This window comes from Glandiceps talaboti, chromosome 1 (assembly GCF_964340395.1).
Source record: "Glandiceps talaboti chromosome 1, keGlaTala1.1, whole genome shotgun sequence".
Taxonomy (NCBI): Eukaryota; Metazoa; Hemichordata; class Enteropneusta; family Spengelidae; genus Glandiceps; species Glandiceps talaboti.
Window position 1 is genome coordinate 11,080,391 of NC_135549.1, and position 26,951 is coordinate 11,107,341.

The 26,951-nt window shown below is 34.1% G+C and overlaps 2 protein-coding genes across 2 annotated transcripts in view; one reads left to right on the forward strand and one right to left on the reverse strand.

Annotated features, from left to right (window-relative positions):
- Positions 1–1,064: 1,064 nt before the first annotated feature.
- LOC144437558 (DCC-interacting protein 13-alpha-like) lies at positions 1,065–24,317 on the reverse strand. The gene is made up of 17 exons (XM_078126522.1): positions 24,112–24,317; positions 18,286–18,384; positions 17,452–17,511; positions 16,110–16,181; positions 14,990–15,119; positions 12,602–12,717; positions 11,321–11,496; positions 9,837–10,007; positions 9,186–9,267; positions 8,960–9,063; positions 8,500–8,599; positions 7,145–7,272; positions 6,607–6,845; positions 5,613–5,796; positions 4,919–5,005; positions 3,832–4,006; positions 1,065–3,526 (listed from the first exon to the last, which is right to left on the reverse strand). Exons 1-17 carry the CDS (start codon positions 24,163–24,165, stop codon positions 3,299–3,301), a joined length of 2,205 nt encoding a protein of 734 aa, XP_077982648.1. The 5' UTR covers positions 24,166–24,317; the 3' UTR covers positions 1,065–3,298.
- Positions 24,318–24,693: 376 nt separating this feature from the next.
- The window catches only part of LOC144432502 (N-acylglucosamine 2-epimerase-like), a 10,780-nt gene continuing 8,522 nt past the window's right edge, over positions 24,694–26,951 (forward strand). Inside the window, exons 1-2 of the mRNA XM_078120724.1 lie at positions 24,694–24,826; positions 26,506–26,639. Of these exons, the coding sequence (XP_077976850.1) occupies positions 26,527–26,639 (113 nt within the window). The 5' untranslated portion in view covers positions 24,694–24,826; positions 26,506–26,526. The remainder of the gene's footprint in view (positions 24,827–26,505; positions 26,640–26,951) is intronic.

A 26,951-nucleotide genomic window follows, 5' to 3' on the forward strand; every position in this document is an offset into this window, starting at 1 on the left:
TATTAAATTATTTCATATGAAACAGAAGTACATAATACCACCTGAATACCATCCATTTATCAACAAGTCACACTTGACTTTCAAAAGCCATCCTTTTGACTTGTATTACAATATGAAAATAAAAACTAGAAATCACAGAAACACTTGAAAGTTATTGTAATTATTTATTTATCTACATCACAGTAAATGTGAGATGTATTAATTTCTAATTTTCAAATAATTATTGAGCTGCTGTAACAAAACATTGATTGAAAAATACAAGTAAAGAAGTAAAAAAAAGAACGAATACTCAAATAAATACACACAAGAAAATGCATCAAAGCGTCAGAATATACAACATAAAAGTCACAAAAAATTCTTGGAAGAATGAATACTTCATTCTTTTAAAGAAATTTATCTGTATATTATTAGTACATGATGGGATTAATATTTGGATAAATTTCATTTTATTTTCTAAACTATGGCAGAGTTCTACATTCATGTAGCATTACAACATATGAATTAATTTTTTTAATAATCATAGTCAGGTGATGATCATGTGATAGTCACATGACGTGAGGGTTTGTCTGTATCATTTGCAAACATGGGACACACAGAAGTAAGCATGTGCAAAACAAAGTGCGAGAGTTTCAAATTGAGTTTCCTTATTCGTGTAAATTGAGTATCTTGGGAGAAAAAAAATTCCCTTTAATTTTCTATTTATTGAGGTGCAGAAACATGCATTACCAGAAAGGAATTTTATTATATTGCCATCAGTGTAAGAAATTGATCAATTTCAGCTATAGAAACTATAGTGTACAGCCACTTATGATTTGTATGGAACTTATATCTATTCTGTAATATTACACGACACAAATGTACAAATTATGTGAATTAAGGTCGAAGCTTGGAAAAAGACAAATTTACACTTAAAACATGTGCACTAGTGAATATATTTTGGGATATGCCAATCATAACATAATTCAATTATTGCATATCATATATCATATATAAACATGTACAGGCTGAGATATAGTGTTCCAACTGAAGTATATGATTTTACTCCCCCCCCCCCACCCCTCGCCTCTACACTGTAGTGTATATTACATCCATGTTTATATATCTAAACCTTCAATCAGGGTACATACCTAACTTTCCTTCAGTAGTGGCTTCAACACATATAAGCTCTATATATAGTCTTCACTACTTGCAGACACGTCAAATCATCAAATCTGAAGTTAGTGGACTTCATGTGATTCTTTCTATCATTTCACATACATTCATTGTCACTATTCATGGTATATAAATCCTTTCAGCAACTGCCCATTATGTAGTACACATAGTTATCTAACATTATACCGCAGTACCTATAGCAACCGATGCCAACTGGCAAGCTAAATACATCGGATTATAAGAAATGTGAGAAATTGTTTGTGTACATTAGATGTGTCCTCTCTCAAACACAGAGTCTGAAATTACTGATATACGAAACCCAGCATGGTACGATAATACGATAAGCTGATAAGCGTCGAGTCTACCAGTGGAAAGTTAAGAGTCCTCAAGACTTGAGACAATCTGATTAAAATCCAACGTACTGCACACTTTGCAATTTCTTTTTGGCTGTTACGTTTACTGTCATTTGTTCTTTTGTGAGCGCTCATTACATACATGTGACACAACACCATAGGCGTTCTCATACCAAATCTCGTACTTACAAGTAGCCAATCAGAATCCGTCTTACAATATATAAACTCAACTTTTGAAATTGAAAGAAAGAGAACCACCAAACAATAACGATAACATCGTTGTCTGCGCTCTGTGCTTGTGCTCTTTTCGAACAGAGCGCTCTGAAGTACTGTACTTGTATGTTTCGACGCATTACGCATTCTCATTCATTTTGAGTGAATTCAAGACGAAGCATACAATACATTAGATTTTAATCAGATTAGACTTGAGACTAGTGATGTTATTACAATCTGGTTCTGTAAACGTCTACGTGTCGCTGACCTTTGTGTCACTTAACTTTTGTAGCTTACAATGTCACTGGTTTTAGTACTTTTTAGTGACTTGTTATCAATGACTTTTATTTAGCTAGTTTCAATAATTTTTTTTTTATAACTAAGATTCAGTCACAGGAAATATTGTACTTTTCTTTACTTGTACTTCTGAAGTTTTTTAAAAAATACTATTGCATTTGTGTCTTTTTTTTTATTTGTATATTTGTCACCAGATAAATTGACACCTTGTGTACAACACTCAATTCACATCTCATTGTGATACAGGTCATATAGTTTGGGAGTGAAAATACAAGATACACACTTATCTTGTAAAAATTATCAAGATAAAATAAAAATCTGATATTCAATTACTGAATAAATTGTTCACTGCTTTGCTGTTTCAAAATAATTGTTACGTAATAAAAAAATGTAAGAAAAAAGAATAATTTTTACAAATGAGGAATCTTTGTCTCCATTGATACATATATGTCGGTGTCATTTGAACCTTTTAGCAGGACACCGATCTCTTTTCTAATTTCGTATAGTCCTTGGGAAAGACACTTACTATGTAGTGTATCTCTTCTTAAACCACTGAAAATAAAAATAAAAATTACGCATTTTACAAAAAAAACTTTTTTTCCTTCTGAAAATGAAATCCATTTCTAAATATCCCTCGAGTATGAGCCACCCCACAGTTTCACCATGTTTAGTTCACGCTAACACTTTAAATGTAACCGTGACAACAGTAGGATGATCATGTGATACATTACATGTCTAAGTTAGTGATAATTGGAATGAGTACATTTTACACTGTACATATTTACAAATGTTTTGTGATATTATAATTAAATTGTGATAAAATAATGACACGATTCTGAATCAAGCAGAAAAATGGAACCTCTATTTAGTGTCAATGAGCACCAAATGTTATGTGCTATAAAGATACATGACCAAATTCTTCACATAACAAACTATCTCTGCCAAAATTTCAAGTACAAATACTTTCTAATATATCTGTATATCGGCATTGGAATCTGTACTTTTAGGAAAAAGTCATCTACTTCTATTCTGTAGTTTTACAAAGTGCTTTTGATCAGAATTGTTTTTGACGATTATATGGGAAAAGTGTTGGGAAAGTTTCTTCAAGCAACAAAACCACTGAAACTAAAGTAATTCAAAATATATATGACTGGCAAACAAGAAACATCACTGAGAAGAAATAATGCCACACGCTAATTTTGACAGAAATGAATTTCCTCAGAAATGAATTTGGTTTTGAAGGCATTCATTCACGTTACAGTTATCTACAGGTGCTGTGCTAATTAACATTCATAAGATGACTGGCTACAAGTGTCTGATTGGCTACCAGATGACTTGAGTTTGATAGGATCCAGTGATATGGTGCCAATACCAAGTGTATTGGGGTCCATGGGTAATGCCGGTATACTGCCCTCTATGTCAGCAGTTTCTACATTACTAGCACCGATACCATAAGCAGCAGCAGCCTGCCCAGACTCCGAGTACGCTCCACCCTCTTCACTAAATGACCCCTAGGATATACATGAAAAAAAAAGTGACAAGAGCATACTTAGAAAATCATTGTCAAATTTTACTATAAAATATCAACCCAAATGCTGCAACTAGATTAATATTAGACAATTCCTAATAGATCTCTTTTAGAACACAAACATGCAAAACTATTTTCATCATGACAGCAGTTGTGTAAATAATTTTACCATATAAAAAAGATATTTTGTATCCATTTTAAATTTTAATAGATGAAATGCAAAAGAATTTTTGTCTTTTCAATTTTCTCACTTTGTTTCATTCTTTGTGTCAAAAACAGAAGGCTTACCGAATAGTGTTGTCTGTCTGTTTTCCTGTTAAGTCTGGCTTGGAATGCTATCTGTGTGGCACTGCTGATAGTTCTACAGATCTCCTCTCCTGGACTGTCAGATTCAAACACATGACATGCAAATGTTGTCATAGCTTTGGTGTAACCCTTAGTGCGGACTATAAATGCAAATAACCTGTAACGTAAAGACAAGTTGATCATATTAAAGGAGGTATGTACGGGTGTATCAACAAACAGTTTGCGAGTTGAAGGTGCTAGTAGTAGTTTGTCAACAAATCACTGTTTGCGACCGGTAGGCACTTCTATTCTGAGACCGGTTACACTTCTATTCTGAGACTGGTAACACTTCAATTATGAGAATAGTGACTGGTTTGATGACATGTATATACATAGGTATAAAAAAAGTGTTACCGGTCTTAGAATAGAAGTGTTAGTGTTGGCAGAATAGAAGTGTTACCAGTCTCAGAATAGAAGTGTTACCGGTCTCAGAATAGAAGTGTTACTGTTGGCAGAATAGAAGTGTTACCAGTCTCAGAATAGAAGTGTTACCAGTCTCAGAATAGAAGTGCTACCAGTCTCAGGATAGAAGTGCTACCGGTCGCAGAATAGAAGTGCTATCAAAGTGTTCAGTGTATACTGAGTAATTTATTGACTCAATAATATGACAGAAACCCCATGATGCATGAGTTCCAGTGTGGGTACTTGGGCTATTTGCATGAGTCCTTGCAGTGTACGCAGAAAACACTGCATGAGTGATGAGTGCACATACATGTATCACCAAGTACCCACACTGGAACTCACGCGACATGGGGTTCTGTTATTATTACATATATTTATCCGAAACAGCAAATTTTTGTAAAAATGATACCCTGCAATCACCTGTTTCATGTATAATGAATGAACATGCCCTCATTTGCATATCACTTGCATGCAGGTAAGCAAGAATGTTTCCGGTATTGCACTGCAGTGAAAATACCACTAGTATGTGCAAGTTATCACTGGTAAATATGTAATAATATTCCATATCATCTGTAGATGAAACTTTTTGCTCATAGTTTGGATCCAACATCACAATTATTTCATTTACCTGTTATTTTCATGGTGAGCAGCAAAAAATGATAGATCATCTAGAGAAAACTGGGACCTCACAATTTGATTTGATGGTTCTAGTAACCTGAAAAGTATAAAATAATACACTTTATTTCAGGGTCAATACTCCCTGCATACAGACACTTTATTCCATGGAATTCTTAGAAGAATTTCAGACTTTGTGTACCAATGAGAGCACTGTGAGTTTGCATACATGTCAAAGATGAAATGTATGGTAGTAAAACTTTTGTACAACAATTAAAGTTTGTTGACTGGTTTACTTTATAGTTTAAAGAAACAATGAAGGTAATGATTTCGATTATGATGAAAACAGATGTGAATGGTTGTGAAATGTACATAACTTACACAAGTGAATGGGTTGTGAAATGTACATGACTTACACAACTGAATGGGTTGTGAAATGTACATGACTTTAATACACAAGTGAATGGGGTTGTGAAATGTACATGAATACACAATTGAATCGGTTGTGAAATGTACATGACTTTATACACAAGTGGATGGGGTTGTGAAATGTACATGAATACACAATTGAATCGGTTGTGAAACATACATGAATTTATACACAAGTGAATGGTTGTGAAATGCACGGCTTACACAAGTGAATCTATTGTAAAATGTACATGACTTTAATACACAAGTGAATCGGTTGTAAAATGTACATGACTTACACAATTGAATCGGTTGTGACCGCCAGATTAACCTCTGTCATCTTGAAGACATTGTGAATTGCCCTGGCAGCCATGATTTGACGGATAGTCTCTGATATGACTTCTGTACCTCGGTCTGACCTCACTTCCATACAGCCAAGGAAACGTACCACAAAGACTTGAGACACTGTACTAGGACTTCCAACTGTGTAAACAATACATAGGGTAATAGTAAGATCAAGTAAAATCACATATTAATTCTTATATTTCAAATGTACCTACTATTTTCAAAGAGTGTGAAAGATTTCGTTTTATTTTGCTCTGTAGAAAAGCACACATCTTTATGCAACATGAAGAAAAGAGGCTAAAGGTCAAAAGTGTTGGTCTAGATTTTAGAAGTACTCTAAACTGTTTTGGTGGGGTGGGGTGGGGTTAGGTGTTGGAGGGAAGGCAAAATGGAGAACAACCCTTGTAATCAGCTGATGATTGCACTATCCTTATTAGTGCAGTATTGTATGACTGGTTATTTTACGCTAATATGTTAATATTTGTTGCACCGTTCAGAGTTTCAAAATTGCAAGTTTTGTTACTGCTGATGTTATATATACACCTATGAATAATTAGTCAGTTTTGTGTTTAAAGCAGTCGAGAGTAATATATACATTTACATGTCAGATTATTGTTTAAGCTGCTGGCAATTTTAATTTTTTCTTTTGGCATGAAGAAAGTGTGTGAGATTAACAGACAGCCCCTTAAAATAGTTAGTTACAGCTAAGGATTCAGAAAGAATTATCTTGAAAAGCCCTGCTTTTCATGCTGATTTGAGTTGACTACATTATTCCCGACCAAATAGTAAGTCCCGATATAAGTTATAACCCAGCTTATTAAGTTAGCAATAAAGAACCATGCAGGGAATCCTCGCAATAATCAGCTAGACTTGGTTGTTTTTTGACTTGATATTGCTACGTAAGCCAGCCACACTCTGTGCAGAATGGGATCGTAACTAGCTCTCTACCATTGTCAGTTAGAATTTCAGTTGTAGATTCAGTAAATGGATTGATACGTTTTGGAGGTCCTTCCTTTGGCCATGATCTGAAACTGGGTTGGTCTTCTCCAGGTGACAGCATGTCAAACTGTATAGGGGTTGGTGGTAATGCAGTGTCTAGTGGGGTTGGCGGCGGTGGTCCTGGTGGTGGGTTGGAGTCGGAACTATCGCTACGTGACCTTGACCTGAGTCTTGATCTCCCTTTGTCCCTAGAATCCAAAAAGTTCAAACATCGACTGTTTTGCATTGTTACAAAAACACATACATCACCCAGCCATATAAACACATATGTACACATGTATTTTGACTATTACACCAATTCAGTTTTTTGGGGTTGACTCTTTCCACACAAAACTCTGTATTTAATTAGAAGTTAATTTACTATCTTTGTCATATCTCTAAAATATTGCACTCTCCTGTACGATGATGAGGCCAGTAACATTTCAAACCCACATCTTGAGAGGGTGCTGTCATGTGAAAAGGTTTGTTTTGAAGCCATCAGACATACCTTAGTGACAGTGTATCTTGTCTTGCTGTGGGTTGTAATGCTGGATCCATTAGTCTGGGGACTTGTCCTCCTCCTCCTACTGAGCTGGCACTTGATGTTGGCGATGGTGAAGACTCTGATGATAACTCCTGGTAAAGACATCAAGATTTGTACAGTTATACCTACATACAACTTGGATTACTACAAGACAGATTACTGGTAAAGACATAAAACAAAATTAAAAATATCATCTGGTCTCCCAAGAAGTTCAGTGAGGGACTCTGCCCATAGGTTCGATGTTGATGCAGGAGGAAAACCAGAGTACCTGCGAGAAAACCTGCACTGTTTGGTAGAATCAAACTGAATGACACTCAGCGTGGCAAATTTATCAAACACCGACCACGGCTTGAAGTGGTAAGAGGCAATTGCTCAGTCACCGACAACCCGAGATAATAACTAAATCAACTCAGTGTCTACCAAGGTAACAAGAAGATGATAAAATCAAGTGACAGCAAGAGAAAGCTTCTCAATAAATACTGTGACAGTATTTTCTACTGCAAGTACCAGCTGTCAGAATATGTAACTCAATGCTTGAAGATAAGATGCAATTATATAACATGTATAATAAGTGAAACAAAGTGTGAATTCATAGTATTAGGTAACTGAAGCATAAACATTCATTCTGATTATAATGTAACTGAGTTGATATTAGTATGTATGAAATACGAGGATGAATTCTATATGGCACTTTATCATATACACAAACAGGAATTAAAAGTCACATACAATATACAATTTTGTCACAAATCATGCAACTAGGCTCATTTGTGAAATATAATATGTAAAATTTTGTTCATTTCAACAATTTGGGAGGATTCCTACAACTAGTAGTAATTCCTTCCGAACTGAAACTTGACTTTAAAGGCAGTAATGTAACACCTTTACAATTACTCAATGAATTACAACAAACCAAATCTTTAAATTACCTGTAACCTTGCCCTGGTTAAAGATATCACATGTATCTCTTGTAATGTTATTGGTTTTTAGCAATAATCAAACATCTTGGTGGCTATACGAGGTGAGGTTGTAAACTCACTGACAGCAAGACACATGAAAGCCAGACTTTGATTTTATCTGTTGAACAGTTCGTAGTCTTAAGATGACTTCAATGGTGATCAAATCAGTTAAATATGTCAAATTCATTCAACCATATAAAGTGCAGTAAGAAAACTCCATCTCAATTCATGTTGGTCGAATACTAGGGGTTTTCAGACATATAATGATGGGGGTGGGGGTGGGGGGTTCAATTGTCAAATTTTAGACACAAGGTATGAAGGTATACAATAATGAGGTAGTTACAAATACCTATTACTGACCTGGGGAAGATCATTTGCATACATCTCTCTTGATATATTCTGTACAACTGCTATCCACTCTTCTCTGTCTGGTCCACTCTCTGCTTGCAATATTACAGCGCTGCAAAGTCAAGGTCAAAGGTGACATTTAAGTCATGTGAGCTACAGCAGTGTTAGTCACTCTCTGCTTGCAATATTACAGAGCTCTAAGGTAAAGGTCAAAAGGTGAATATAAGTTGTCATGTGAGCTACAGCTGTCTGAACCACTCTCTGTTTGTAATGTTACAGAGCTGTAAAGAAAAGGTCAAAATGACAAATGGTCATGTGATGAGTTATAGCTGCAGTGGAATATACAACAAGAAATTAGTGATATTTTCAGAAGGGTTTGAACACCAGCATAGATGTACATCTCCAAACTTCATGTAGTGTCATATCATTTATTGTCTTGTTCTTAGACAAGTCATGTAATAAAGTTACTCACCTTTTTTTGTCGGATGACACTATGTGGAACACATATCTTCTATCATCGATGTCTATTCTTTGGATATTACATTTATCTAAGTCCATGACTAGAGTGCCTACAAACTAAGAAATCAACACATATCTTCTATAACATCTATTCTTTGGATATCATATTTATCTAAGTCCATAACTAGAATGTCTACAAACTAAAAATTCAACACATATCTTCTACAATGACAGCTCACCTGTTCTCTAGGTTGACTCATCAGGTTGCCACCTTGTGTGAAGAAATACCTTCTGTCCCATCTGTGTGTGAATCCTTGTTTACTGTAACAAAACAAGACATAGGGTTTACAACCCAAAACATTGTTTCCTTGCTTTTGAGTCATATTTTGTAGCAGTTCTGAACTCAGAACATAAAACAAAACTTTATGTATTACACCCTACTAAGTTATGTTCTGAAAAGAATCTATTTTGAAAAAGACTGTTTTGAAATAGCCCATTGTAGTACACCCCTGATGATGCTGATGAGATGTTGCCAAAAATTTGGGATTTGCTTCCAAGAAATATTCAACTGTGAGTAGAAATCTCATTACAAAGTATGAACCCAGAGTCCATGAATATTAATTCTCGCATGGCTTTGAATGTTCAGAGTCCATGAACATTTATTCTCACATAATATTGAATGTTATCATTGAAACAACTTCTTTCATGAATCACATACATCAATTGAAAAGGAACTTCTTTACTGATACTTTTGAAACTTAACGGAAAATATAAATCCATGTGTACTGTACTGTCATGTTAGTCTAGTGACAAATGACCTAATACACTGAGTTAACAGTATACCCAACTGTTTCTTACAAAATGCAAACTTACAATATTTTTATACTTACCATCGCACAAAAAGATAGCCAGCTTTTTGTTTGACAGATGTGTCTACAGGTCTTGGCCTCATTTGCATATCTGGGGTAGGGTCTGGTGTGTAGTAGTATGTACACTGAGATGTGATGTTTTCAATTGTTTGCTGGGCCTTCTGTTGTTCTGTTTGTAATTCTGAATGAACACTGTTGACGAAAAAAATATATGCTGCATTATAGAAGGTACATGTACCTGTATAGTAGAAGTCTACTTACTGATACTTGACCAGTAGTTGCAAATGACAGAATTCAAACCTGCCACAATGTATTAAGGCAATAAATTATTTGATAGATATAAAATGTCATGAGCCTTGAGACCCCTGTTACATTATCAACTGTGCTAACAGTGCCAGAAGACAATTTTTAATGTCATTGTAGACTTAAGGATGAATTGACTGTCAAATTATAACAGAACACGGTTTAATCAAGGTTTCACTTTTGAATTTATGTATATATATATTTTGGAAAACATCGGAGTAAAAACACTTGTAAAATTAAATATTGCCCTGTTAACGAATAGAACGAACTCAATATTATTCATATGACGTCTGTAAATAAACTCTTTTCTCCTTCGTTTACATCTTGATTTCATATGTATAGCTTTTCAATTTAAAGGCACTGGGACTGAATACTAGTAATAACAATAAATATTACGATACCCTGTGGATTGTTGTTGAGACTTTACTAGATCACATCGTATAGATCATGATATTATATGAACTATGAGATGTGAATACCTATAGATTCTGAATAATGTTTTATGATTTCAAAGGTCTTTATGTACATGTCAGTTTTCTGCTCTTGCCCTTTCAGGGGAAATGCACTGTTATATCTTAATTCAGTTTTTTGTTCATGGAATTATGATTCCATTTCACACACCTACAGTGTGCTTATGAAATCTCTCAATTTTCTGATATAATACTTGTAAAGCAGGATGTAGATTAGACTAGTGTTGGATGGGTTTTTATCAAAAGGTGTTATAAATTTAAGATATCAAAATACAAGAGCTGACTATTCCATTTATTATTTAATATGTTTAATGCAAGAATTTGTTCTGTCTTGTTAGCACGGTTTTATATATAATTTGCATTTCTTGCCCCCCCCCCCCCACCCATGTGCAAAAAATTACAAACTGCGAAAAATACATTTGTCATAATACAGATAGCAAAAGTGAGAAAAGTATATTACATTCTTCTGACTTCAGACATTCTCAGCCCCATAGCTTTATATATATATATATTTACATAGATTGAGCAATACATCCTGGTTGGAATTAATCATTAAAATGATAAACTTACTGTAATTGGGTTGGTTGTACGCATTGTCTAGTATAAAGTGAATTCTAAGTTGATCATATACTGGACAAATGAAAATGACTCACTGGTAGAGATATACATGTAAGTTATTCATCCAACCAACCACTTCATGTCTGTCAGTTAATGAGTTTTATTTACACCTACCTCTGTACACTGACACTAATGTTGGTTAGAAAATCTTCCAGGTTTTGTGACAAACCTTCTTGGCCCATTTTGTAATGTGATAATTCTCCATGAAGGTAGCCTAGCAGTGGTTCTAAAAGAGCTGTCTTCCTCTTGTACTGTAGATTGTTCAGTGTTGTATAGTAATTTAATGCTGTCTGCAAATTAAAAAGATGCATTGCTATAACACAATCACTTTACACACGTTTTGGCATAAATATTCCGGACAGTTTCAAACACAGTGGATAAATGTAATAACAAATCAGTGAACACATACATGCATTTAATGACAGCAGCAGTTTGTATGGCAACCTAATCACTTGTGATTTGTTACCATGGTAACAGTGGACCGTACAGAGATAACTGATGGCATGTATAGTCTTGATGCATCTTTCAACTAAGTCTCTAGACAGACAGTAGTGACCTGTACCTAGACCTTATCTTCTGACATCTACTACTATTCTTAATTCATCTTATAGATAGTCAGAAATTGACAATAACTCATAATCATACATATACATGTACTCCCGGTAGTACAATATTGTTGTATAGTACAGGTCTTGCTGTTTTAGAACAAGTCAGCTAATAATCATATTCATCATAGTTCAAACATAATGTATGATGTGAAGGGCAACACACCATGTAAAATACCTATGGGATGGGCTGGGGGAGGTGTATGAGCCATGGGGGATATATGAGCTATACAAATTGAGATTATATGGCAGACTTATCCTGCCATGGGTGGGTGTTTGAGCCATGCAATTTGAGATTATATGTAAGACACACCCTACCCGAGGGAGCAATACAATTTGAGATTATATGGCAGGCCAGATGTACGGTACCCTGCCATGGGAGAGTGTTTGATGATTTGAGATTATATAGCCAAAACCTCCTGCCACGGGAGGATTATTTGAGCTTTATAGTCAAGGTCTATAAAACCATTGTGTGGTTGTAAACATTTCAGAATATATTGTAAAGTTGATAGCACTACGGGGAAAATAACATTTGTATGAAATTGAAGCTTGTATTGTAAAGATTTTCAAAAGTGAAATCAGTTATATAGTTTTATTCACACCAAATATGTGTGAGCAGGATGGTAAAAACATGCTATGAATTCTGTTAACATCAAGTATTGAAAATTTACATGTAATAATTTACCATGTATGCAAGATTAAAAAGAGTGTCAACTGCAACACCACACTTGTAATATCAGTTCACTGTAAGTGTTCTACTTTATCATTACTGAATAAAAGTTCTTTATACCTGATGATATTTCTTTCTACATTTGTACATATCTTCATTGGCTTCTATTCTGGCTTTTGTTTCGTCTTCTTTCCTCTTGGACAGTTTACTATACTTAACCATTGCTTGATCATGTTCTGAAAAAAACACACTCACCATTTACTAACATAGAGGAGATCTTAAGATTATAATCCGTACATTTATATACTGTGCTAATTCAACCTCTTGGTAAATTACAGGTAACATAAGGGGTCTTGTCACAGATCATCTATGACCTAAGGGGTCTTGTCACTGATCATCTTGTCCTAAGGGGTCTTGTCACTGATTATCTATTACCTGAAGTCACACACAATCTTATGTTACACATGGGAGTAATTTTTTACTAAATCATGTAAATGGTGACAAATATTGGCAGATGCATGAATGTTATAAAATACAAAGATGTTGTTTTAAAAATCATATAATAGGAACTTGAAATTTCCAGATGGTAGATGTTAATGATAAAGTGACACATTATATAAAGCGACAACAAAATACCATAAATTTTACTATTGGTATCACGCCATATACTTGAGTTGAGCCTACATACACTGTACAATTTAGTTTACATTTTTTTCTTATTTGACTTTGAAATGGCCTGAAAGAGTGTTTTCATTTCTGAAATGTTCTAGTATTTGTTATAATATATTAATATACCGATTTTGGCAATCACTATTTAGTTGTCTGATGATCGCTCGAAGTGTGAAACTCTGAGTAACGACTTATTACATCCTTATTCTTTTGAATTAAGACTATAATGCTCTGCTACTAATATTTGCATCGAGCACTGTCCTATCTAGCGAGACTACATTCATATATATATATATATATATATATATATATATATATATATATATATATATATATATATATATATATATATATATATATATATATATATATATATATATATATATTATTTTTTATTTTTTTTATTTTTTTTCTTACACACTGGTCTGTAACACAAGTAGATCGCAGGATGGTACATCTCATTACACATATTGTTGAGTCATTTCCTGAGATGTAGATTAATTTGTAGAGATCAAGAGACAGTGTAAACATGACCAGTTAAGGTACAGCATACTAAGTAACATCACAAATGAAAATCATCAGATTCACTGGAAATTCTAATATCTATATACAACTGAATGAAAAATGACTGGAAATATGACACAGGTAAAAAATTAAACTCTTAAAATGTGTACACGGACTAACCAATGTTATAATATATTATAGATATTTAAAACTGTGCGGTATATTTATTGTGGCAAAAATGTAAATATTGCGCTTAAATTAGATGGACTATGTTTAACGAATACAGACTGAGTTGAATTACTTATTGATTTTTTTACCTTGTTTGAATTTCACATGACTGATATGCTGTTTGAATTGCAATAAATACAACACAGTATCCAACAATACAGTGTCTGGCTTTCATTCCGTTACCAACATTCTAGATTACTATCATATACAATGCTAAAAATCTGATTTTCAATTTCTCATTTTTTTTCTTCATCAAAATATAAATTTTGTGGTTCAACCGTGAATTTGGTGCCTGATATTAAATACATACAAGTTTATAATATTAATAATGACAAGGCATGAACAGAAATGAAATTTTGATATTTATAATGGAAGAATTATAATTTACGATGTCATTAAAATCTAATTTTAGCTAAAAACTTTCCTTTTATCATGACACATGTAGTCTTATTAGGTTTTACAAGCTTATTTCATTATTTCATTTGAACAAAAATCTATGACTTTGATAGGCATCTTAAATAATAAATAATCAAGGAGTCTGTCCTGTCAATGTCAATAGTGCTAACAGATATAGAAATATTTAGATAGAGCAATTCATGGCTCACAATGTCATTTCCTGTTGTCTGACAAATTATCAAATAGAAAGTGACAGTAATGAATGAAGCAAACTAATGGAGCTTTGAAAATCAGGCTTCAATTCTCACCTACTTAGTATGTAATATATATTGGTGTGTGTCAATCACAGATTTACACCAAAGCACAAAGTATTACTGTAACACAACACACCACACACACACACACACACACACACACACACACACACACACACACACACACACACACACATGTAAACGCACATACATGCAAACACAGTCCCACATAAACACTCCCCACCAACAACTCTACATATATGCTTCCAAACATACTTTTGATCCAATAAACACACTCTTGCATACTACACATATACACATATATACACAAATTCCAACAAACACATACATACATACATACATACATACATACACACATACCCAAACACCTCCCCTCCCCTCCCCACCAAACACACACAGTGTAAATCGCACAGAGTAAATTGACAAATCAGCTTACCATGGCTGGCTTGATTAAACAACTCACTCATTGTGACAATTTCTGTCAAATCTGTCTCTAGAAACTTTGAAAGTGGAAACACAAATCCATCTGATAACTGTGCAGCCAGTACTGCCTGCCAGGAACTGATCTGAATAGTACAAAAAGGTGATATGTCAATGTCATATTAGATTTTATTACACTGTACTCGTACATTATTAGTTATGATGATACAGCAGCAGGTACCAGGTGTCTATAAAATATATATGTATGTTATTTTTTATATAAATTTTACATAATTTGCATGAATGCACTATACACATGTAGTTGCAAATGTTTGGCAAACACATAAAATAATCATATTTCAATTTATGCAAAAAATGATATCACAGCATCCACCCGAGTCCAGACCCCAGACCCCAGATGCTTCCTTAATGGTTTCAAACCAGCGACTACTACAGACAATCTGGGCCCACTTGTGAACAAGTTCCGGAGAGGGCGCCACCATTGGAAGGGTACCACGCCTGGAACAGCATCAAGTGTAACATAATACATGAATAAGGTGTAGGTAATACAAGGTATAGGTAATCTCAAAGGATGGTCATCTAAGAAGTAGCATCTCAATAACAACATCTAAGCACGAATCGAATGGTAAGGTATCTCAGGTTACATGCAATATGATTATGACATATACTAAATACCGTCTCAACATGAATTATCAATACACAGATGGTGAAAACTATGACATCATAAAATACATCCTTGAGGAAATATCACATACTTATTTCCTGATCATTTTAAAAATAGAACATCACTGTTCTTTAAGTCTTGTTTTCAAATCTTTCGGTAGAAAATATTTTCAAATAAATTCATATCAAGGAAAGAATTCACATATCCACAAATCATCTACATGTTTACATATAAAGCAATGAAGACAGGTTGATGATAATAAACACGGCACAAGATTTTATATTTTGAATCAACGTATCACAACTGACATCAATTATCTCAAATAGAATCTGACATCAAATGAAGGGTCAGATTCTGACAAACGTTCATTAAAAGAGTCTGAATTTCTGCATGAAAATACAGCATGTATATTAAAATGTGTTATTCAGAAAGAGATAGTAATTGTACAGACCTCATCAATAGTAGTGGCAAACTGCTTCATGGTAGACGCTAGTACTGTGTCATCTGTACCCAAGGGAAATTTCTAAAAATAAATACAAGTATATGAGACAATCAGACAACTACTAGATTGGAAGATTGAAGGATTTATTATCTTATTTTTACAAGTAACATTAGAGAACAGAAATAAATACATGGAAGAGACAACGACAGACAGCTACTTTGAAAGATTGAATTCATCATCTATTTTACAAGGTAGCCTTTAAAAAAAAATACTCATAACCATGAATTTTTTAAAAGACAGTTGCACTAGATTGAAACTACATCATGTTTTACAGTACACCATTTGTCTATAAGTATTTGTGAAAGATTGTCAGCCTATGCACAAAGCAAAATTTGTAATATCGAGTTGGATTTGCTTAAAACTAGTGGTAAGCAAAATTTACCAATTTCTTACGCGTGCGCGCGCGCGTGTGTGTGTGTGTGTGTGTGTGTGTGTGTGTGTGTGTGTGTGTGTGTGTGTCTGTCTGTCTGTCTGTGTATTAGGGGGCTACACATTTCCTTGTCCAATTTTTGTAAAGAAAGAAGATGTACTTGAAACTGGAAATATTATTGATAATGTTTGAGAAACGCCTTATTGAGTCAGACATGCTATGATATGATTAGTGCATTCACTTCCCACAGAATAGTAGTCTTCCAGGGATTATTTCATGGAGTCAGGGATTTGTACTTGTCAAGCTTTACACAGAGGTATCAATCTCAATGGGAAAAACAAGTCTTGTGTATACTATTGATATGATTGAAAATGTGTGAAAATAGTTGCTGCAATTTTTATCTATTTTCTATAACCTATCTTGTAGTCTGGAGTGATTCAGTCTGATATTCAATTCTACGTGCATGAGCCACATTTAGGTGTAATGATGTGTTATTAATACAACCTAGTGGGAACTTACATTATGACCAATGACAATGAACCATGACACATATTGTACACAGGGGATGACATTTGCAAATACGACAGTACTGTTTGGGTGACTTCCTTATTACGCATTTAGAAAGTACTACTGGATAGAAGGTACCAGGGTGTATCATACTATCTGACAGTATTATCACGAGTGTTATAGACAATGAAATATACAATATATATCTGGTGCTATAGACAGTGAAATATACAATATATATCTGGTGCTATAGACAGTGAAATATACAATATATACCTGGTGTTATAGACAGTGAAATATACAATATATACCTGATGTTATAGATAAAGAAATATACAATATATACCTGGTGTTATAGACAATGAAATATACAATATACCTGATGTTATAGACAGTGAAATATACAATATATACCTGGTGTTCAAAATTTGATAGCTTCTTGGAAAAGTTCTGTGTAGCTGCACTTAACTCACCCTGTAATTTGATAAAAAGAAAGCTTTGTGTTAATTTGATTAAATGGACAAAGTTCATTCATGTCATGGATATATTTGACCTCAGCAAATCATAGTTATCCACAAGCAACCAACATCCGTCCAACATATATACACTTAGAGATAAACTATTTTGTATATTATGGGTCCCTGGGTATATTAAACTAATCCTAAAATGGTGACATTTTTATTAAATATTACTTGAATAAAAAATAATCAAATACACAATTTAAATAAAAGTCATCATTTATATTAGGTTAATATCATACAGAGAACAAGTATGAAAACACCGTAAAGTAAATAATATCAAAGAAAATAAATCTTACTCCTTCATATATCAAAACTTTCCTGTAAGTATGAATACCACTCATGTACATACACTTGTATAAGTTGGCATGTACACTAGGCACATGCTTGTACATGTATGATCGTGTACATGCACTGGTACCTATTTACTTTTGATTTATATTGGGGCATGTTATTCGAACTCAAGTATGAATGAGTATATGAATGCACACACACACATACACACAAACAGACAGACTCACAGACAGACAGACAGACAGACAGACAGACAGACAGACAGACACAGACGCAGTCGCAAATAAACTTTCAGTTTTGATTTATATTGTAATGGGTTGTATATGTTTAGATTTGCAGTGTCACCTATGCATTTCAAGGACTTAAATTTGTGCATCCAAGAAGGAACCTTATTTTATAGAGTGCATGGTTCATAAAGTTTGCACATAAAGCCTACCTGGAGTCTGAGCATCATTCTTGCCGAGTCCAACAATGAACTGACATAGTTCTGCATTACCATAGCATCTTGGTGGAAGACTCCCAGTAACGTACGTGTCTGAAATATACAAGTATTCATCACTGTAAACCAGAGCCTATTTTACGGCACTGTTCAAGACGCACTGTCAACAATGACAAGTCAGGTATAAGTAGTCATGTGTTAGATAAATGGAAAATGTGTTACACTATACCATGTAATGAATAGTGGGGTCATTGATTACTCAGATCTTCATGTCACTACTCATGCATATTTATTACTAATCTAAAATAATGCTTTGTTCACTGCATGTAGCCAGAGCTTGATATTTCACAGTACTGCGGAAGAAATATCAGCCCTGATTAGCAAGAATGGTACCACACACATCAAAATATTTATTGTCCCGATGCTGTGACACAAATGAACTAATGTACCAGCATTCAAAGGATGTTTATTTAGAAATACTCAGTTACACTAACATTTCATGTCAACACATCCTGCTGTTTAATATAAAAAATAGGTGAGAAACATAATATTGTCATTTTTTTCATCAAAACATGACAGAGGAAAGGATATCATTTGAGATTATCATATGCTAGAGGTGGTTATCATATATTCTATTCTCTGACGTCTGAATATGAGGAAGCTTCCAAAAGCTAAATTTACCTTCTTTTTTAAATATAAGATATATTCTTAATTTCATGCAGTGCTACAATATCGTTAGTAAAGGAAATACACTGGGGCGAGTTGTGCCATGTTGTATATCCTAACTAATACTATGTCTACCTTTGTGATGATGCATCCTCATCTCTTATTTTCACAGATACAATCACACTCACATTCAAACCAGATCATGTTGATCGGTTGCCAGGAGCAATGTGTTATTACATGTTCTGCAGATTAACATGGTCATACATGTACCGTACCTTACAGCATATGGTTCTCACTGTAAGAATACATTTATTGATACATGTACATGTATGTACACTATAGCAGCTATGTTAGTCTATAACATACGCCACGATGGGGGAGCCCGTACACATTGGTCCACCCCTCTGAGAGAGGAGGATGGTGAGAGTGGAACGACATGATGTATTTTACAGTTTAACTACATGTAAGCTGTCAGGGAAGCTATCATTTCTCTATCACTATACTTGACTGTCTATCAAAACAATGCCACAACTATAGACATGACAGAAAGCAGCAGAGAGAGAAGGCTGTAAGATAGAACAGAGGCTTGACATGGTCACTACCACACAATTTCCATGCTTACAATATGTATATTTGTGGTTTATGAACTGTATTCTGTGTTAGTGATCACCACCACAACCAAATCTCTGGGCTTCCTCTGATAATGAGATGTAGATATATAGTCAGTTTCAAGTAGAGCTATATGACAATGACCTGTATAGAGTACAGTAGTTACTGCATGCAAGATCTACCTACACAGTAACATATAACAAATATTTATATCTTGGATCAGTTTAAAGAATCTCTAAGTTATACACACATGGTATATGTACATATACATGTATATATATATAGATAATAGAGAAGACATCTGAGCTATAACACAGATCATATATATACAAACATAGTAAATAGTTTTAACAGCAAACCATTTTCCCTCCAGGTCCCTAGCACATTCATTGTAAATTGTGACCCCTATAAAATTTTATGTTCTCCTCTGCTTTACTAAATGGTGGCATTTTTTAAATACCATTTTGCCTAACAACAAATTTTCTTTAATTAAATGGCAAACTGACAGCAACTGTGCCTGTATACACACATGCCCTCATATATACACATACATCTACACACACACACACACACACACACACACACACACACACACACACACACACACACACACACACACAAACACACACACACGCACGCACGCACGCAGACAGACATACATACATGTACACTCTTCTCTCAACACATCATCCCCCATACACATGCAGACTTCTCCTAATACATCACCCACCCTTCCTCCACACACATGCAATACTTCACCCCTCACACACATGCTCTTCTCTCGACACATCATCCCCATAGTACATCCAGACTTCTCCCAACACATCATCCCTCCCACAGACACACACACACACACAGACAGACACAGACACAGACACAGACACAGACACAGACACACACACACACATACATACATACACACACTTACTTACTTGGCATTAAGAAATTACATTAAAATATAAGTACTTGAAATTGATGTCAGTATATCATAAAAGTAATTAAATAGATAGGTAAGTATTTACATTTAGTATGAGTGGGATTATCCCTAACTTGGCAACAGTCCTAAAACAAATAAAAACATTCCTATTGATTACCTGGCCATGGCCAAGAATTACAACAAAGAAAATTGTTCTGATTCCACATCTGCAATATCAAATCTTTGTAATAATTCCCTAAATTAATGTTCTAAATATCTTGAAATCTAAGCACGTAATTGGTTCTTTAGTTGAACATAATGTTATATTTATTAATTCACTGTCTGGCTTGCTAATTACATTTACATGATATCATATGGCACAGTACTCTATACATAAGCAGCTCAAGATGTAGGTTTGGTGCCTACTTGTATAAAGTCCATACAATCATACTGTCATTTTTTCAACTACAGGTGAACTAATTGACCTATGTAAACAGTCAGTGTAACTACCTTAATAGTACCTATAACAAATTTGTTGACACAATTCAAGTATTAGTTTTATCAAAATCTTTTGGAGTCTTATGTCACTTTGTGTAATTGATGAGGCTATGCGACATAATAAGTGACATATATACACAGAGTTTCATATTTATTAAAAGCAAGTCTAAATTTAAACATAATGATATATTAACAATTTTCTCTTTAAAAGGTTCTAATAAATTGTTCATTTTCACATAATCTGACTTCCTTTTCTCATCTGTCATTAAGATACTATTGCACATGCACACAGATTGGCAATTAGCATTTGTTACCTAAATTGCATTTTATGAATTTATTACATCTAGTAATCTACTGGTAATGTTCAAACCATATATTCCTTTATACAGACTATAGTCATGCATGAGAAATGCTATTCAAGTATTAAAATGTATTTGTTTTAAAAATCCGCTTTTTAAAAAAAAACAAAAAAAAACCTCAACAACTTCTTTCATATGTATCATTCTAATGTAATAATGTGTCATTTTTGAGTAATTTTGTTACGAAAAAAAAAAATTCTAGAGACTAGCTTAATGAATTAGGAATGTCCTTAGGCCATAGTTGTGTAATAACTAATTGGTTCCTTTCAATAATTACAACTGTACTGGTGGTATTACATGTATATACAAATTGTGCAACAGTTACATTCTCTTCTTACACTTTAACAATTTACTAGTAGTGCCTTCTTGGGAGAGGACAATCTGAACCTATATACTAAAATAATTTATGGTCAAAATAAGAAGAATATGAAGCTATGTGAATGCCTTTTAATATTTATTAGTGGTAAATGTCTGTAAGTTATGAAGTATATAAAGTAAATTCTATCTGTGTTTCAAAGATATTTCACAGGGATTTCTCACCTACGTTATAGTACATTAGTTACTGAAAATGAAATCTGGGTAAGTTTACCATCACCCCCACCCCCTCCTCTGAATCCTTGCAGTATTTGGATGGCACGTACACTGTTAGTATGAGTCACATTGACTGACATCCACATAAAATTGAATATGATCAGGATTGATTGATTTGATTGTCCCAGTCTCCTCTATCTGATCAGTACATCAGTACAATGGATATAATGACATATTGTGACAGTAAATCACCATGACATGTTATCTATAAGAAATCTACATTTCACTTATGACTCCTGATTGCAATGTGATCAGAATATCTTCAGGTAACAGGTAAGATGAGCTTGTAAACATTTATATCTTGCCTTCTTTTAGATATGGGTTTTACTTTTTGTACTTTTTTATGATTATTTTGTATTTTAAGTGGCTCTGATCACTGAATAAATATTTAAATAATAAAGTAAATTATTATTATTATTATTATTTATTAATATTCTATCACACCTTCCAACAGAAACTAGATGGAAATTCAAGAATGAAGCAGGAGTAATGAAATCAAATTCCATGAGCATGATATTTGATATTCATAATTTCTCACCAAATACAGGTACTGGGAAAAAGACAAAAGACTTATTGAAAAATATTAAACAAGAGAAACTGCTGTGAGTACCTGTAAGTTAATACCCAGCGTATACACATGGCACGCATATCTACAGTGTTGTTATATATAAGTCTAGTAGGTTTATTCGGATTATCAAGGTTTGGGGTATATCTTGTTGTTCTAGACTGTATCAACCAACTACTAGAGTTGCACTCTTATTTTAAGTTTAAACATACAGAGAATGTGTACCTGGTCAATAAGTCCATTCTTACATGCATATTTGGGGACATTTACTATCCCCTTATCACTAGTTACATTTTGAAGTTGGTACCCCACCAAAAAACACCAGTTGGGCACAGGTGCATGAAAATATGACAATCCCAGGATGCATGAATGCCCATAAATGTACATGTGCAGTGTACGCAGGGTATTTGGGAAGTGTTTGCAGTGTTCTTGGCTGCCGTACTTTCATTGGCAGAATGAGTGAAAGTGCAGCAGAAAACATATGGAAGTACAACTGATGTTCATGTGATTTTGTGAATATGGAACAACAATGTGCTCCGTTGATTGCTACACAAAATATAAATACAGCTACCCATAGTTTCAAAATAATCACAAGTCTATATATTCTGAATAATGTATTTAACTACATCAAGCCATGGAGGTAGATGTCCTGATATCTCCATGACTACAGTGTGTATGTATTACAGCATCATGATACATCAATGACTACACACACCAAGCAAAAGGCAGTACTTAGTCATAGTATCATTTTGTCCATCTTTATGTCTGATATTTTGTAGGTAAAGATAATTTTACTTGGCTTATGTATTAGTAGGTGGTGTATAAAGAGTTCTCAGATGTAATTCACCTTATCATTTATGTGAGAAAATTTAACTGTATTTAAGTATAATATTATATTAGCATGACAACCATATTTATTTAATTTACTGGATTAATAATGTATGCCACTGATTAGGATTGTTCCAATTATCAGAATACACTGCCTGCTAATACATTCTAATCACACTGTAGCTAGCCTATAGCCATTAGTAGATGTATGGAAGGTTCATTTCCTTGTCAGATGAGTGTTGCTCTGTCATTTTACATTATCTTCTGTTTATTCGTCTTACTTACTGTCTACAGTCCTATCAGGAAGTTAATATTGGTACAAATTACAATCCCCCCCCCCCCCAATTAAATGAAATGCAATTAAATGTCATTGGTCACTTCTAGTAATGTGGAGAAAGAGACTACTTTCTAACATTTTGCTTTAAATAAAGGATCTTGCACAATTAGCCTCTTTTATAAAAGGGGGAGTGTCTGAAAATGATGGACATTCCAGACATGTTAAATATGCTTTAAGATATAAATACGTCAGATCTGTGAAAGATATAGTAAGAGGCTATAACATATCGTCGTGAATGAACTCGCGATTTGACACGTCTGAACGTCCAGAATCAAGTACAAGTTGTACACTGCACTCTCTATTGAAGACTCAACTGTTTGCCGTTCGAATTACGCTACAAACATCGAACCTTTAGAAGTAAGAATATTGTTATAGCAGACGAAAGGTTGTCAATGTTAGTTAAATTTACTTGCATTATAATAGTATATACGATCCGTAAAGTTGACCAACCCACCTGGGGAGAGTCCTCAGCCGCATCCTCCAGTGGTAACTTTTCGATTCCAGGCATTGTCGATCAAACTAAAGTTACTGTTATCGACAGATCTGAACAGTTCTCATTCAATGACGCGCCCGGCTGGTAAAATAGATGATATCGAATTTTAGTCAATATCTTACAGGCTGTAAGGAAACTACCTGCAATATTTTGCTTCGATGCGTAAACGCCAATGCGCACAATGAAGTCTCGTCCATTCAGATTTTTTTCCCTGCGAGAGCAACGTTTGAGACAAATCCATCCTAAATCAGAGGGAAGTCCGTTCATAGTTAGGAGAGCGCGTTTAAAAGAAATGAAATTCAGCATAGACGGGAAGAAAAAAGCCCAAAATTCATTCATTTACCTGATGAATATTTACATAAATATTTTGAGTGTTTTGATAGACGTGCTTTATTCTATTGAGTTGACCCCCACGTCATTCAAATTTCCTAAACATGGTACAATCCACCTTGGGCCAAAGTTCACACAAGGTTGTTCATTGTATTCAGAGCAGGCAGGTGTATTGTATTGTTGTTATTGTTGTTGGACGACTTTCCTGTTTGCCCATAATGCTATTACGTTTTTGTACGTGTGTCAATATCACCTACGTAGGTCGTGTGTTGTGTCATATGACTGAAGTAGACGAGGGAAGCCTTCCGTGGTGATAAGTATCAGCAGAACCTCCCACCTGAACCAGGTCAGATTTATTTTCTCATAGTTTTCGTGTTGATGCGAGTGTGTATTTTTTATTTGTTTTTTGTTTGTTTTGCTTCTCAGTGTGTCAGTAATGACGATCACGCAGTCGACTGAACAAAAGAAAGAACAAAGACATCCGTACACTGATTTCTAGTATATGCAATGTAACGGTCATGATTTAGAACAGTTGTTCTTTTGGTTTGTTTTGAATCCCAAGTGCAATGGAGTGGGATTGATTCATTTTACACATTGTTATCGTATTTATACATATACGTAACATCTTAGAATGAACGAGAGGATTAAAATGAAACTAGAAATTTACTTTATTGTCATCATGATCATGATCGATCGGCCTTGACACCAAATGTATGAGGTATACGTCCATGGGTTTTCGTGTGTTGAAAACAACTGTGTGTGGATAGTCCTCCATCTGCCTCTCTCCATTCGATTCCTTTCTTTGATAAGAAGAACCTCCAAGAACCATTGACAATACTATTCCCTTCTAAGTCTATGGAAGAACAAAGACATAGAACATCTTTTATAATGGACTGTTGATGAGAATTTGCAAATTTCTTAAACTAATTACTTGTAGCTGGATCGAGAAGTCGGTTTTAAACCAGACAAGTGGTTTTAATGATTTTGGTGCAGGCCATCGTGCTCATGCGGTAGTGATCAACAATTATTGACATTGAGCAATACTGTTTTCAAATGATAGATGGCCTTGAAGCCTACAGAGTCGTCACGGTCCGACGGTTCAGTGTTATCCAATGTGTAGTAATTTGCATCCAAATAGTTGGCTGCACTTGTGATCATGACAAAGGTGACAAGCTTGTGGCACAACATCACGTCCATGAGCCTGTTTGTATGTTGTTGATTTCAAAACCATTTGAAAATTATTACACGAAATGAGTGATTATTTAATTATCTCTACAATCACAGAAAATAGAGACCAAGAGGAAGATGACAATTCAACTGTGTATGCTACAATTTCCATTAAAATGGTCAAATAATTTTGAAATATCTTTCAATTCTTGCTACTAATTGTTACAGAGTCAAGATAACAAGGCTCATTACAGGTGTTAATGAAGGTCGCGACTTGTTAATGAATATGGGTAAATGATGGCATCCTGAAAAATATCAACTCACATGTCAGAAACATATGTTCAAAATATTAAATGTACAGTTAAAATGTACTTTACAGCGTAATTATAAAGTTGTATATTGATTGAATTTATGATTATAGAATTAAGGTTACTAAATTTATGATTACGAAATTAGGAATGTGAATATTAAAGATACTCTGTCATTTAGTAATTGTAACCATACTCTCGCTGCCAGACTTGTGACTATCAGACTTGTGACTATCGTCCCTAATCTGTTTATGTATGTCGAGCAGCTTAGCCACGAGAAGAGATGGGCTTTTTAGAAACATCTGGTTGAATGTAAGGCTCTTGATAATTATTATTAGGTTTTCTAGATACTAACCACTGTAAATTGAAAGGAAACTTTAAACATTATATCATAATTATTTGAAAAATTAGACACTTTTATGATCTGTTCCAAAGTCAGCTGTTTTTAATGGCATATTTAAGTGTTAACAGACAATATATACTATGGAAAATATCATTACAAAGAAACATACATATTTATGTAAATATTGGAATTTTTTTTTTTTTACAGAGTGAGAACAAAAGAAGCAAGATGGCAGTGAATGGTATCCAATCAAAACTCCAGGAATTTCATGATAAAATAGAAAAAGAGTTGGATAGAACAATGGAGTTTTGGATGACACATTCACATGATGAAGAATATGGGTATGTATGAACCAATAGGCTGTGTTATTAAACAGTGGCATTTAGAATAATACACTGTGAGAAATAATGGAATGTATGAACGAACAAACAGACTTTGTTATAACAAATATGAGTTATAAACACAGATGCTTTTGAGTTGAGTTTACTATGATTTGCCTCCCCTTGCATTTATGGATGTTATTTAAAATAAAGATTCTAGTGTTGCGTAATAGTAATGTACAAGAATACATGATTATACATCAATTTTATAAATTTGTATAAATATCAAATAATAATTAATTATCCACTTTCATGTTGTTGTACTTGGATGTC

Bases quoted from the DNA above. Each gene is read 5' to 3' on its own strand.
- LOC144437558 (XM_078126522.1), bottom strand. From the start codon at position 24,165: ATGCCTGGAATCGAAAAGTTACCACTGGAGGATGCGGCTGAGGACTCT. The intron at 18,385-24,111 runs GTGGGTTGGTCA...TGTATATTTCAG, and splicing joins CGGCTGAGGACTCTCCCCAG to ACACGTACGTTACTGGGAGT. The intron at 5,006-5,612 runs GTAAGTCATGTA...TATACTTTTCAG, and splicing joins GTCACAACCGATTCAATTGT to GTTACTAGAACCATCAAATC.